This window comes from Nematolebias whitei, chromosome 15 (assembly GCF_014905685.2).
Source record: "Nematolebias whitei isolate Nwh7 chromosome 15, NemWhi1, whole genome shotgun sequence".
In the NCBI taxonomy this organism is placed as follows: Eukaryota; Metazoa; Chordata; class Actinopteri; order Cyprinodontiformes; family Rivulidae; genus Nematolebias; species Nematolebias whitei.
The window spans coordinates 22,459,435-22,473,733 of NC_056512.1; the positions used below are offsets into that span (position 1 = coordinate 22,459,435).

General features: G+C 40.3%; 2 protein-coding genes and 1 non-coding gene across 3 annotated transcripts; 2 read left to right on the plus strand and 1 right to left on the minus strand.

Moving 5' to 3' along the window:
• Positions 1–154: 154 nt before the first annotated feature.
• Positions 155–308, minus strand: LOC119422230. Its single transcript, XR_005187401.1, has one exon. It is a non-coding gene; the product is annotated as a U12 minor spliceosomal RNA (small nuclear RNA).
• A 495-nt stretch (positions 309–803) lies between these two features.
• On the plus strand, positions 804–9,991 carry poldip3 (polymerase (DNA-directed), delta interacting protein 3). Its single transcript, XM_037689485.1, has 10 exons — positions 804–896; positions 1,587–1,687; positions 1,767–2,188; positions 2,299–2,343; positions 2,441–2,518; positions 2,628–2,879; positions 7,372–7,449; positions 7,557–7,686; positions 7,816–7,882; positions 9,093–9,991. Exons 1-10 carry the CDS (start codon positions 829–831, stop codon positions 9,286–9,288), a joined length of 1,437 nt encoding a protein of 478 aa, XP_037545413.1. The 5' UTR covers positions 804–828; the 3' UTR covers positions 9,289–9,991.
• Positions 9,992–11,693: 1,702 nt separating this feature from the next.
• On the plus strand, positions 11,694–13,959 carry rrp7a (ribosomal RNA processing 7 homolog A). Its single transcript, XM_037689486.1, has 7 exons — positions 11,694–11,760; positions 11,877–12,019; positions 12,100–12,225; positions 12,310–12,433; positions 13,366–13,463; positions 13,543–13,750; positions 13,832–13,959. Exons 1-7 carry the CDS (start codon positions 11,697–11,699, stop codon positions 13,915–13,917), a joined length of 849 nt encoding a protein of 282 aa, XP_037545414.1. The 5' UTR covers positions 11,694–11,696; the 3' UTR covers positions 13,918–13,959.
• The last annotated feature ends 340 nt before the right edge of the window (positions 13,960–14,299 follow it).

Here is a 14,299-nt window from a genome sequence, read left to right on the forward strand (position 1 = left end):
GCATTCTGGGAGTTCGTGTTTTTCTATCGCTGCCCAACAGCATTCTGGGAGTTCGTGTTTTTCTATCGCTGCCCAACTGCATTCTGGGTTTTAGCGTTTGTAGACAACTGTTATCACAGACTTATGAATTGATTTATTCACATTTGGTGGGTTTGGGGAAGGTCCAGGGACCGCGAGGCATCTCGCGAAGTAGGCGAGTCACCTCAGCAGGCAGACCTGTGCCCCGTCAAAAATTGCTCTCGTAATTTGAACGAGGACACGGGCGTCACCCCGCGTCGTTATTTTCCTTACTCATCAGTTTAAGGCATAACGAATCCATGCTCGATGCCTGGCATAGAAACAGCATCATGGAGGATTGTATCAGGGTGCAGAATTTGAGCTGTTCGCGAGCATTAATGAGGATTTTCAACAATAAATCACGATCTTCAAAATAGCAACATACAAAACAAAGTGTTTAAAAAGGCGTAAATCTCAGGGTTTATGAAAATAATGACATGTTTCTGAAAGAAATGACGCAATGGCTCATGGGTATCAGTTAAACTATAAGTGGTTCGCGTTTTGTCAAGAGAAACCGATCACAGATTGTTCAGTATTCTATGCGGTTGTCTTTGCGCCCTTAAATTGTCTTAATTTTCTTAAAGAGACATATTTTGTCTTTTATAAATTTACAAGTTGCGTTAAAGCTTAGAAACAATTACATTAAAGCACAAAACACGTAAAATTTACTACAGACGCGTTGTCTGATTTTTGGTCTAAAGCAGTTTCCGTAGTTTAGTTTATCGCTTGGCAAACGCGCAGGCGCAGTTGGATAAGTTTGTTTGTGAGAAAATGGCAGACGTCTCTTTGGATGAAGTGATTCGACGGCGCGGAATTAACCTTAACACTACAACTAAACGGTACATTAACGATACTAAAGTCGTGAAAATATGCTTCTAACTAACTTAGCTGCTTTTATTATGCATTCTGAACACATTACGATCAATTAAAGCTGTTAATAGATAGTAGAATTCCGCAGGCTAATGTCAGCAGCTAGTTGAAACAGATGAAACTCCAAAAGCTAGGCTAAGTGGTGGCTAGTATTAGCTGCAGGCCTTAAGGAATGAAACCTTTAAAAATACGAATATAAAATGTAATTGACCAACCCCGTTATGTTAAAGTGGCTCATTTAAGAAACTTCCATTTCTAAATAGTTAGCTAGGTTTGCTCAGCTATTTAGTTGTTGTTTCACGTTACGGTTAGGTAAAGCTCATTTACGTAAGCAAAAAACGGTTTCAGCTCGTACCTCAAGAGAAATGCTGCTAAAGCTGTACTTTAAAACAGCAACTATCAAAGTTGTTTTTGTCGATACATATCGCAATCACTGCATTAAAAAACATTTAACTTTAGTCGCAAAACGTGCTTTTTAATGCCTTTTTATAAATACCTGTACGTATTTAAGTGTTATATGTTGAAACATGATGAATTAGGAAAGGATTAAATAACAGTGTTGCAATTATAGAAATTTCCAGAATGTTAGAAAATTGTGTGCATGTTTTTAGCATGCTATGTTATTTATTAAAGGTTTAGATATTTCTTATTTCCCTTAGACCCATGTTTGGACGAGGTGGAGGAGCAGATGGCAAAAACTTTGATGCCAGGCAGAAAATTGGTGCCACTGATGTAAGACAACGTCTTGGTGCAGGATCAGGTAAGGTCTTCGCTCCACACCTAAAAGAGCCTAATGCGGTGAGCATATTGTACTTGAACTCATTCCTACATCCCCTCAGGTTTCCAAGTAAAAGATGCCAGGGAAAAACTGGTTCAGAGAGATGCTCGGTTTAAAATCCGTGGCAGGGGAGGAGCTGGAACGGTACACGATGCTCGACAGATGATCAACTCAAGGAAACAGGGACAGTTCAGTGCCCCTGCGCAAACCACACTAAAGTTGGCGATATCGCAACAGCTGCAGAGCAAGACACTTATGCCTCAGATCCAGATACACACCAACAACAATCTGGTCAGTCCAAACGCTTGGCAGTTTACACCCAATGCACAAGGACTGAGTACAAGAGTCAGCGCATCACCACAGCTGAGCAATAATGCGAGAGTCATGGATGCTCGGGATAGGCTGAGCCTCAAGAGGAGCATTGGAGGAACACAAACGCAAGCGACTGCTGCTCCACCTTTAAAAATAACAAAGACCATACAGGTAAGGGAGCTGGGAAAGCTGTTTTTGTATCTTAGATCGTATATGCAACATGCACATGTGTAAACTCAAAATGTCAGCACACTTTTTAAGAAATGCCGTTTTGTTCACAGCAACATCCAGTGGGTACATTAGGAGGAATGCGTGCAGCTACGCAGGTACATCTGCTTTCTTTTTTGGATTTAACTTTAAAATAAATGTCTGTTTATTAGAAGGGTAAATATGCTACTTAATAGATTATTGTATTTCTCTCAGCCTGCCCTACATGAGTTTGACGCCATCCCCAGCAAACAAATAAAGTTCACAGCTGCCAACACAATGCTACAATCTCGGGTAAGAAGGGCATTTGACTGGCCATCAAAAGTCTGTAATTTAGATATTTTTAAGGCTTTGTGTATTTTGTATGTGTTCCACATTAAATGTTTATATTTACTTAATACAGTCTGGCACAACGGGTGCTACATTCTCCATGACAGCCCCGATCACCAAGGTGGTTAAAAATGATGCATATACAGCGATGCGTCCCCCTGTCCCTGTGGCTCCCACCCGACCCAACGCCAACTTAGCTGTGCTCCGCTCTTCTGCTGCAGCTGCTGCAGCAGCAGCAGCAGCAGCAGCTTTACAGCCAGTCTCCAGGACTCTTCAGCAAAGCACAGCAGAAACCAGCGCTGCAGCAGCTCCTACTCCACCTCAGGTAATCTTGAGCTTCCAGCTGTAAATCACCAAATATTATTTTCTTACCTCGATTTAGGTCTGCCATCAGATTTTTTTTTAATGCAGGCTATTATTCAAAACCACAAATTTTCCTTAAACTCACAATGAACAGCTTAATTTTCTGATCTGTGTGTGTGTGTGTGTGTGTGTGTACACACGTACACATTCATCCATCATCTTCAATTTGTTCTGGAGTGGGGTCACAGGGACAGCAGCGTGAGCAGGGAGGCCCAAACATCTCCCCATCCACCTCTTGCAGCTCTTCTGGGAGGACCACAAGGTGTTCCCAGGCCAGCCAAGACATAGTCTCTCAAGCGTGTCCTGTACCCAGGAAGCATCCTTACCAGATGCCCGAACCACCTCGACTGGCTCAGTGGAGGAACAGCGGCTCTACTCGAGTCTCTCCCAAATAACTTCTCACCCTATCTCCAAGGGAGAGTCCAGCTACCCTGCAACTCGTTTCAACCACCTGTATCCAAGATCTTATTCTTGTGGTCACTACCCAGAATTTGTGGCCATAGATGAGGGAAGGAAAATAGACCGACCAGTAAACGGAGAGCTTTGACTTACAGCTCAGCTCTCTCTTCATCACAACGGACCAGCACAGAGTCCACAGACGCTGCATCAATCTGTCTGTCAATCTCACGCTTCATTCTTCCCTCACTCATGAACAAAACCCAGAGATACTTGAACTCCTTCACTTGAGGCAGAACCTCGACCTGAAGAGAACAATCCACCCTTTTCTGACTGAGGACCATGGCCTCAGATTTGGAAGTGCTAATTCTCATCCTAATCAGTTAATCTCTTAAGTTATGAATAGAATCAGTGACAATGGGGCAGCCCTGGTGGAGTCCAACTCATTGCCTGCAATGTGAATCAAACTCTTGCACCACTTGTATAGGGACCAAACCAGAATCCCCCACAGTGTGCCTCTAGGAACACAATCGAATGCCTTCGCCAAGTTCACAAAACGCATAGATTGGATGGGCATACTCCCATGACCCATTGAGGACCTTAGCTTCTCCCAGTACCCATGAATAGACCTTACCGGGGAGGCTAAGGAGAGTGATGCCTCTATAATTGGAGCACACCCTCCGGTCCCCCTTTTTGAAGAGGGGGACCACCACCCCAGTCTGCCAATCCAGTGACACTGCCCCCATGTCCATGTTATGTTGCAAAGGTGTGCCAACCAAGACAGCCCTGCAACATCCAGAACCTTGAGAAACTTCTGGCAGATCTCATCCACTACTGAAGCCCTGCCACTGTGGAGATTTTTAACTACCTCAGCGACAGCCCCAGTTATGGACAGACCAACTGTAAAGTCCTCCCTCTCAGCTTCCTCCATGGAAGATATGCCAGTGGGATTAAGAAGTTTTGAGAAGTAGTCCTTCCATCTTCTGAAGACGTCAGTGGTTGAGGTCATCAGCAGCACTCCACCCTCACTAAACAGCGTTGTTAAAGTGCTCCTTTTCCAGCCTCATCCACCTGATGGTTTGACAGAATCTCCTCTGAACTGATCATGAGTACGAGTTAAAGATCTTTCTGATGGTTTCTTCTCCCAGGCTTTCCCAAACCCTCACTGTAGAGCTGGACAATAATTCGATATCGATATATCTCGCAATATACTTTTATTCAATAACGATGATATGAATTTTAAGCACATTTTGAATATTTCAATAGGATTACAGCGTTTTCTGTTCGGGTTGAAGCGGCCACTTCAGTTTCAACCCGGACAGAAAAAGCTGCGACACAACTACGTAAGTGCGTGGTGACGTAGATGTTACGCAGAGCTCGAGTCCAGAAGGAGTTAGTGGTAGCAGGCTAAGCTAGGCTAATCTCCAATGCGCGTTAAGTTTTCTCTTCAAAATGAGTTCCCATGATCGTCAGAATGTGACTGAACAAGCATTCACAGGCGAAGAGAAGCAGATGACATCACTGATAAGAGAGAAAAGACTAATTCGCTGATTTGGAAGTGGTTCATCTTTCTACGATCCGATGAACTGCAGTTTTCAGTCAGTTGCTGCAGAATGTGACGGAGAGTCGTTCTAACTAGCGGTGGGAACATCTAACTTGTTCCACTTGACAGAAGATGATGAGTCACAAGGTGAAGCACAATAAAAGTTTGAGCCAACGTGTCCATGAAACACCTCCAGCGCTGCATGTTTTTTTTGTTTTATATAATTTATTCATTCATTAAAAAAAAAAAAAATCAAATAAAAATAAAAACATTGAATGAAAATGTTGCAGAAAGAAGAAAAAAAAAAATCTTATCTGCCCCTAATTTAAAAAATACAAAATAACTACAAACTAACAACAACTTTGACTTGAACCATCTCCAAACTGAAAACACAAAAACTTCAGGGATCCTTCACCTGGTCCTAAACGTTCCCAACAACTTTAACTATCATCTTTTTAAACATACAAATTATTTTAGAAATGTTTATGGTGATATCAAGACGATTCCGTAATCCTGTTCCCTGAATTACAACACAGCTCCTTCAGACCAGTTCTAAATGGAGGTTTTACAAACATTTACATTCCCTTAAGTTATATTGACTCTCCTTTTTTATATTTTTTACAAATTTTAATTGAATATTTGGGGCTAATATTTTTATGAGCTTTATACATGACTTGTAAAATACTATATTCAACCAAATCATAACATTTTAATAATTTCAGTTGATGACATAACATATTTGTTGGGTGACCATAGCGCTTCATACTACTAATAATTCTTATAGCTCTTTTTGTACAACTAAAAATAGGATTTGTAATCGTTTTGCTTTTCCCCAAACTTCACTACAATAGATTAAATATGGAACAATCAATACATTATACAATATATACAAAGCTTTGTCATTCAAAAACTATTTTACTTTATACAGTAATGCAATTGATTTTTATTTTTACGTATTTTACCACGTCAGCTTCTCATCAGTAACGACACCCAAAAAGTTTATTTCATTAACAACAAATTTCAATGCTGTCAATTTTAAAGTTGTTGTTTAAAGTTAAAACTATTAATATTGACAAAGTTGAGAATTTTACGTTTATTTGACAGTGATTTCAGTTTTTTTGAAGGCTAAATACAAATAAAAGGTGAACATTAATTTATTTGTATAGTTTGTAGTTTTTCTGAGGCTTCTATATTGTTTATATCGATATCGAATTATATCGTTATCGACCGAAATTAAGAAATATATCGTGATAAAAGTTTTGGCCATATCGTCCAGCCCTACCTCACTGCACGTCTGGGTTTGGCAGACAGACATATGGGTCTGGGTCTGACATATGGAACAACATACTGGTTAAAGAGCCTAAATATTTAGCATGTTTTAAGTTTACTCTTAATAAGAACTGCATCAAACTGTTGAGATTTCTTTATTTAACAGTTTTTGCTGACTTTGCCAGTCTAAAATACATGAGAGAGAAATACATGAGTATAACTGTTTAACATTTAATAATTGGAGACCAAATCTGCCAATGGTTTTTTTTGTTTGTTTGTTTTTTTTACCTAGCTTATGCTTTTACAAATGCTGAATTGTATTTATTATATGTATTTTATATGAAATATGATAAACACAGTACAGTATGAAATTTTAAATTGAATATTTTTTCTTTTTTGCTGTTAACAGATTTAGCAAATTCCATTGTGCCTAAAATGGGTGCATTAACACATGCAGGTAGTTGAGCTCTGTGCCCCCAACTGTCTCCACAGGGATCAGCCAGGAGCTCTGGATTTTCACTTTTAGCATTTGGCCTGAAACAACATAAAGGGGACACAGAACAAAGCTGGTGGGGGAATCAGATCTTGATGAAGAACAAAATAACACACCAGTCCTGCACGGCGTTACTTAATTGAGCATACTCCCAAAGTGTTTCCCCCACCATTATTCAAGGAGGGCACCCCGCCCTGTCAACAGAACCGAGCGCCCTGCCTACCAAATCCCCCATGCATCCACCACTTTGGGACAGGGAGTGGAGATTAGCAGCTCAGACTCCAGACCGCGAGCAATACAAACGTAGCTCTCCGCTTCTCCTCTTCTAACCCCCACCTCCACAACTGCCTGCACTAACGTAGCATTAAGCTATGCAAACCCCGCCCCCCGTGCATAATACAGTGCTCCGCTTCTCGTCGAAACCCCCGCATTGAAAACTCCTGCCACTGAGCTCTGCTTCTCTCTCCAATCTTCTAATCTACCCATGTTGAAAACATCACATTTAATGTCTCATAATCCATCAGTATGTAATCTTTGCACTATTTTATGAGTTCTATCTGTTGTGCGACCCGAATGTTTTGTAGTTAAGTTGCTGTTTGATTGAGATCATGAGCTGATCAGTTTCCTGTGGCTGCAGGGCGGCTCTAAACTCGAGCATTTCCTAAGAGTTTGGTGTCAAACTGAGTAGTTTTACATCCAAGGAGAACATTTGCACACTCTTGAACATAAACCATTTTGTTTTGTTTTTTCCAGCCGGCTTTTAGTCCGTTAGAGGGAACTAAAATAACCGTGAACAACCTTCATTCCCGAGTCACTGAGGAGGACATAGTGGTGAGAAAAACTGACTGTTTACCTTCAAACAGCTCCTTTATTTGTTATCCACTGATGTGCTGTAGGACTCAAGTCAGGGTGTGGTTGTTTGAACCGTTTGTCCACAGGAACTGTTCTGTGTGTGCGGAGCTTTAAAGCGAGCGAGGCTGGTGAAGGTGGGCGTAGCTGAGGTGGTGTTTGTCCGTAAAGAAGACGCAGTCAGCGCTTACAGGAAGTACAACAATCGCTGCTTAGACGGTGAGTGCCAATGTTAAAAGTTACACATTTCACATGACTCTTTAGGTTTTTAGCTTCTGTTCTTGTAGATCATTGTTGTTTTCAGAACCACTGCTGTGGTCCTTACTTTTTCCTCTCGTCTACCCACAGGCCAACCCATGAAGTGTAACATTCATATTCAGGGAAATGTCATCACTTCTGATCAGCCTATTCTCCTGTAAGTTATCCCATCTGTGCCTTCATTAGAAATCATCTCATTTGTTGTTTAGAGGGAGTCGATACATTTTCAGGTATTTTCTAAAGTCGTGAACGTTTCCCAATTCTTAGATTCATCTTTATGCACAGCTTAATGTTTCTGCATCAGCGCAGAGCAGGACAGAATCGAAAACGTTCAGCTTTCACAACATAATTATAAATCGTCATTATTAGTTATTTTCTGACAGCTAGCAACAGTTAGTATAAAAAGTTACTAATGGCTGCCATTACTAAAAAACAGATTTTTTTATGTTTAAACCCAGACAAGTCTGTAGCTTCAGCATCCTTCTAACATTATGGCAAAGCCTTACTGAGGTCAACAGATAGATTAAATGTGCAGAGAATTTTAAACACAGACATCTGAACACACTTTGGGTTTTCAACCAAAAGTGTGAATTGTTTTAAGACAAATACATGTGGTTTGTGAAAACTTTCTCACAACATCAGAATACTTGGGTAATACTTTTAATATTGAGATACAGGGTAGTTGCTTTCAACCTGATTTAATGTCGCAACCTAAAGTTAAACACCCTGACTCATAAGATGAGCTATGAGTTGTCAACACAGTCCTCTGAGTCTGAGAGAGGAGATCTAATTTTTTTAAGATTGAGCTCATCTAGAGAGCAGAAGATATTCAACAGCTTGACTTGCCAAGAGGTCTATCTCATAACTAGAGAAATATAGAGGGCTCTGCTTTATTTATTGAATTCAGAACGTTTTGGTGTAAAATGCCATTCTGCTGTTTTAAGAGAAAACTGCTGCTCAGTGAGAATCAGGAAGGAGCAGCTCACATGGACTACAAAATGTGATGCACATCAGAAAGTAGATGAAGTATTTATACTAAATAACGACCGAGAAGAATAATTTATACTCTGTGTAACTAATGTATATGTGTCACTCAGACAAAGGGACTGAAAGCGAAATGTTGAAGGTGGTCTGATCTTTAAAGTATTAAACAGAATTAACTAGAATTCTTAAATAATTTATTACTGTAAAAAGGGTTTACGTGTGGTAATGGAGAATACAGATCCACAGGTCGACCAACATTCAGCTGCAGTTTACTTGTTAGCTGATTTGTAGCATCTAAAACTTGTGTAAACCTTTTAATTCATCTTCATGTTTGTGTACGTAGAATCGGGTCTTGAAGCTTTGTGACAATCCTTTCCCCTCAGGAGACTTAGTGACACGCCAGGTGCAGGCAGCAGCACGAAGAAAGACGGCCTGCCCCCATCTTTGTCCCGCAGCGCTGGCCAGCGAGCCTCGTCTCAGCCCACCCCAGAAGTGGACCCCCAGACCATCCTCAAAGCTTTGTTCAAGTCCACCGCCCAGCCCAGCTCACAGAACACGGCCTTTCGCATCAAAATATAATTAAGATATACTCACTTGTTTTGTTTTAGCAGCTTTCTCAGTGTTCACGTCACTGGTTTTCCAGCTGATGGGCAGGAGGCCCTTATTCTCTCATGAAACTGTATTTTTACACATTTCATAAAGTGGGAATAGAAAGGTGTACGGATGAGTAACGTCTTTGTTTTTGGTTTTGTATGTTTGTAATGTTTATCTCTACAACGGACCAGAAGAAGTGTGATGTTTTAAATCAGTGTAGTGGAGGGTTCGTCAGTTTTGTTTTGACGTTGCAGTTATCTGCACCTGTCAAAAAGAAACAAAGTGACAGAATGATTGAAAACCAGTCCAGTCATTAACACGTTTAAAGCCTTACACCCACAACATTCAGTGACGTTATCAAACCTCTTCTATTAGATTGAACAGGAGAAATGTAGTATTTCTCAATTAATACTCTCCTCTGCGATTTCATCCAGGTGTTTTGTTTGCAGAAGTAACTGGTGTGTTATACAAGTGCAAAACAAAAACTACAGTACCATCTCTTTGGTTTTCCAGTTCTTGTAGGACCCAGTACTTTGTTACTGGTCTCGCTTGTTCAGTTTCTGGGCAGAATGTGCTGTATTCTTCACTCAGTTTTTGTTGAGCCACTGTAAACTGCTTTACGTTTCCTTGATTTGTCAAACTGAGTGTCTGTAAATTGATGCCATTAAATCTGTAGCTTTTTGGACGATGTGAGAGACGTGTTTTTGCTTCCCAGTCAATCCGTAGTGAGCCGGGGGCTGCAACAGAACCCCCAAGTATGCAGTTTCACCAATTAAAGTTTAATCTGTTTTTGAGCACTGCTAAGTTTTATTTCCCCACCAAACATATTTGTGAAGTAATAGAGTTGCAGTTAAAAACTAATAAATGCTTCAAGTTGAATATTTGAAATTGATCATGTACACCATGTATATCCAACTCAAAGCCCAGGGGCCAAATGTGGCCCTCGTTGACATCTGGCCCCCAAGATATGTGAAACACAAAATACTTCTATCTCGAATTTTTTCAGTAATCTTTGATTATGATGTTGAAAGCACAATGGAGAACGTCAAATGAGACCAAACTTGTTGAGGAACCTGTGACCAAGAAAAGATGTTGGGTGCCTGATTTGAGTTGATGTAGATTCTGAAATTGGCCCTTAGTTTGAAAAAGGTTTTAATTGTGTCCCCCTTTTGTAAGTTTGACGCCCCTGCTCTACACCAAGAACAAGTTGTAATAACTTGAGGCTGCCTTAGTCATCCAGCAGTTAGCTTTTAGCTCATTGGGAAACTACTGCCACTTTATGGTGTTTACAGTATCAGAATGAAAAGTTAATTTCTTTTTAATTCACTAAAACTTATTTTCCTTTAAGAGCTCCAAAACAATTCTATTTAGCTCAGTAAAAATAGACAATTTAGAAAAATCTGGAACTCTTTCATACGGCTCTCATCACTTGCTGTGTGGCGTAGCGAGGATCAGTTGTTTATTGTGGGTAAATGATCCTGAATCTTATAATCTTTTAATACTCTGGGTCCTTGTGTGTTGGTTTTATATTCATGTCATCACGATGCAAACTAACTGTGGCCTAAAAATTTAGAGTTGTTGATCACATTTATTTTAAATATCTAAAGAAGGTATTGGTGGAGGTCAGGTTTATGAAACAAAAACCTTTCTAGTTTTATCAAATATTTCCATCAAACCTCTTTATTCCACATGTCAATAACTGAAAGCCATTCAGAAAGATATAGCTGATTCTTGAGGGTGATGCAAATACAGAGAACAAATTTATTAATCTCACATTTTGGATCTAGTAAACAAAACTACATCAAACATACTTATGTTAAACTTTGTAATGCTCAAATTAAAGTCCTACAAGCTGAAAGGAAAAAAAAAAGTATGAAAGTTATTTCAAGATGAAAATCAGAAAAAAATATACAAAAAAAAAAAGAGCTAACTAAAGATATGAATGACAAACAGGCCTTACATCTTATAGACAAAAGATGTTTATAATAAAAACTTTTTGTATTGCCCTGCCCATATGAAAATAAAGCTAGCCAGAAGCTTTTTTTCTTGTTTAGTATTTCTGTATCTTTCCTATTCCACTCAGATTTATGTCTACTTATTGATGATATTTTATAAAATAATCACTGACACATTTACATAACTTTACTCATCTAATTATTATAAAGAGCTAACCGTTAACTAGTTTTAGTTATTAGCTAAATTAATTATAATTTAGTTTTACCGAATAATTACAAGCAATTCAGTAAAATTATTATAATCATTAAGCGTCTGAATATTGTTTTCATATTGCTAATAAAAATACCCAACGAGAAGAAGCTGCTGTAAATTTTTTATATTTTGTTTGCGGAAGAGCAGACAGAAACACTTCCGGTTCAGAGTGAGGTCAAAGCAAGATGGCGCTACCCAACAAGAAACATGCACGTATCCAGGCATCCGTCAGCCCTGAAGGATTTACTGGTATAATTTACATAAATTGACACTTTAATATGCAGAATAATCGTCGGAACTTTACTGGATTGTTTTTAACTGAACCAACCAGTCGTTGAGTTCAGAAACTGATGTTTTCTCCGCAGTTCTCTCTTTACAGTTCAGCTCCGACAGTCCTGCTCGGCACTCCGTGTTCGTGAAGGAGCACAAAGTGCGAGCCCAGAAGAGTTCGGGCAGACCACTGGACCGGACTTTATTTGTGCTCAACATCCCTCCGTACTGCTCCGAGGTGGGGGTCTTCAAAGTTCTCCCCGGCTCGGAGGGAACAGCTGGTTCCTCATCTGTCCGTCATGTTTGTTTGTGTTTCAGGCTGTCGTCAAGGATTTGTTCTCCCAGTTCGGCAGCGTCAGGTCCGTAGAGCTGAGAGATCATCCGGGTTCTTTTGAGGAGTCTGGACCCAAGCTGTCCAGGTTCTTCAAACCAGCTGAGAAACAGGTTCGGCTTCATTTGACTTTTTAACTCTTTCTTAGCTCGTGTAGAACATCATCTAGTGTGAGTCTTTTCCTCTGTTGGTTCCAGGGTTTCAAAGTGGGCTACGTGGTGTTTGAGAGTCCATCCAGTGTAGCAGCAGCTAAATCCCACCCTCATGATGAGCCTCTGGTGGTCTGCACAGAGCTGCGTCCCGTCAAAACCGGAGTTCAGAGTGAGTGGCTCAGATAACCTGCCCTCAGTGGATGTGCTGTGGATGACTCTCAGCTACCTCGTTCCAAGTTAACAGGTTTTGTAGGTGTCCCAAAGTTAATTTATAAGATGCTAAGGGGCTAAGATCAATACTGTGGGACTTGTGAGGATCAAAGGGTGCAATGAGTGTCACATTTGCAGAGCCATCTGTGACTTTCAGTGGAATTGTAAGTTTCTTTTCAAAGGGAGGACAGATTTGTGAATCAGCAGCACAGCAGGGTCAACACCCACATTCTCATATCGCCCTCTTTCTCCATTCTGCTGGTTTTATCCACCACTCATGCTAGAACTATGATCTGATTAAATGCAGGTCATTGAGCCTGCTGTGTCCAGCAGTGGAAACTTTGTGCCTAAAGTTCATTTGTTAAACTAAAAATAGAAAAGTTATCGATCAAGCATCTTACAGGTCTCTTGTAAATGAGTCTGAGGCTCAATGAGACTAACCTGTTTAAATAAAGGTTGAATGAATGAAGCAGACATGAACAGAACGGCAGAGGGGAGATATACATTAGGACATTTTCTCCATGGTAGGCTGGTGGTATTTTGTGTTGTGTCTTTATCTACACTATCACACAGCTGTGTATCTGTTCATTTTTTATTTTACAGTTAAAGTTAAACATGCTCCTGTTTCAGGAGGGAAAAAGCTTCTGATTCAATGATTAAATTAGCAAATAAGACAACCTTGTGAGGGAGTGAGAGAATGAGGACAGCAAAGTTGTGCACAGGAATTAAAAAAATTATTAGACAATATTCAAAGTGTAAAAATTGTGCAGCTGGCGATTCAGAAATTGGAACATAAACTTAAAAATTGATTAAAAACTTATTTGTTATTCTACTGATTTATGCAGTCCAAGAACAAATATGACACAAACATGTCTCATCTCCCCGCAACAGAATGGATCCAGCAGTACAGCAGGTCCTTCATCCACACCGAAGAACTCCAACAAACGGTCGACTCTTTTATGCAGGACTACGACAAGCGTAAAGAAGAGGTGAGGATGTTTCTGCCTCTTTGAGCCACGCACCCATCAACGTTCACACAACTTCCACCTGGGGTTGTTTTGTCTCCAGGAGGCAGAGCGGGAGAAGCAGGAGGCTGAGAAACAACAGGAGGACGAGGAGGGCTGGATAAAAGTTACCAGGGGGCACAAAGGAGCGAAGGCCCGCCCCCACAGCGAGGCAGCCAATCAGAGAGTTCTGCAGAGGGAGAAGAATAAGAAGATGAGGAAGGAGCTTCTGAACTTCTACTCCTGGCAGCACAAGAAAACGCAGAAAGAACGTAAGTTGTATTTTAGTGCTTGTCTGAGAGCATGTTGATGTCAAATAAGACTTGAACCCGAGGATGTTTTTATTTTTACAGATATTGCTGAACTGAGGAAGAAGTTTGAAGAGGACAAACAGAGAATAGCTCTAATGAGAGCTCAAAGAAAGTTCAGACCTTACTGAATCAACTTTTTTTTTTTTTTTTTGCTTTTCAGTTTCATTTTTCCCCTCAAGCTTTTTTGTAAATAAACCATTAAAGTGACTGAAGTGTTTTCAGGTATATTCAGATAATGTCAGCATGGGACTGATTTCCAAAATCTATAAACTGTTTAGTTTTTACAAAAAAGTTTTTCTTTGTCAGGAAAGTGTTAGGTCATACTACGTAAACTACAAGTCTCAAAATAACAGAACTCTGGTTTTAAAGTGATAAGATGAGGTCTAGTTAAAAAGCTCTGCAGCGGCCGGGCTCCGGGGGTGGATTGCCCTGATTTCCTTAAGGCTCTGGATGTTGTGGGGCTGTCTTGGTTAAAACGCCTTTGCAGCATCGCATAAACATCTGGGGCAG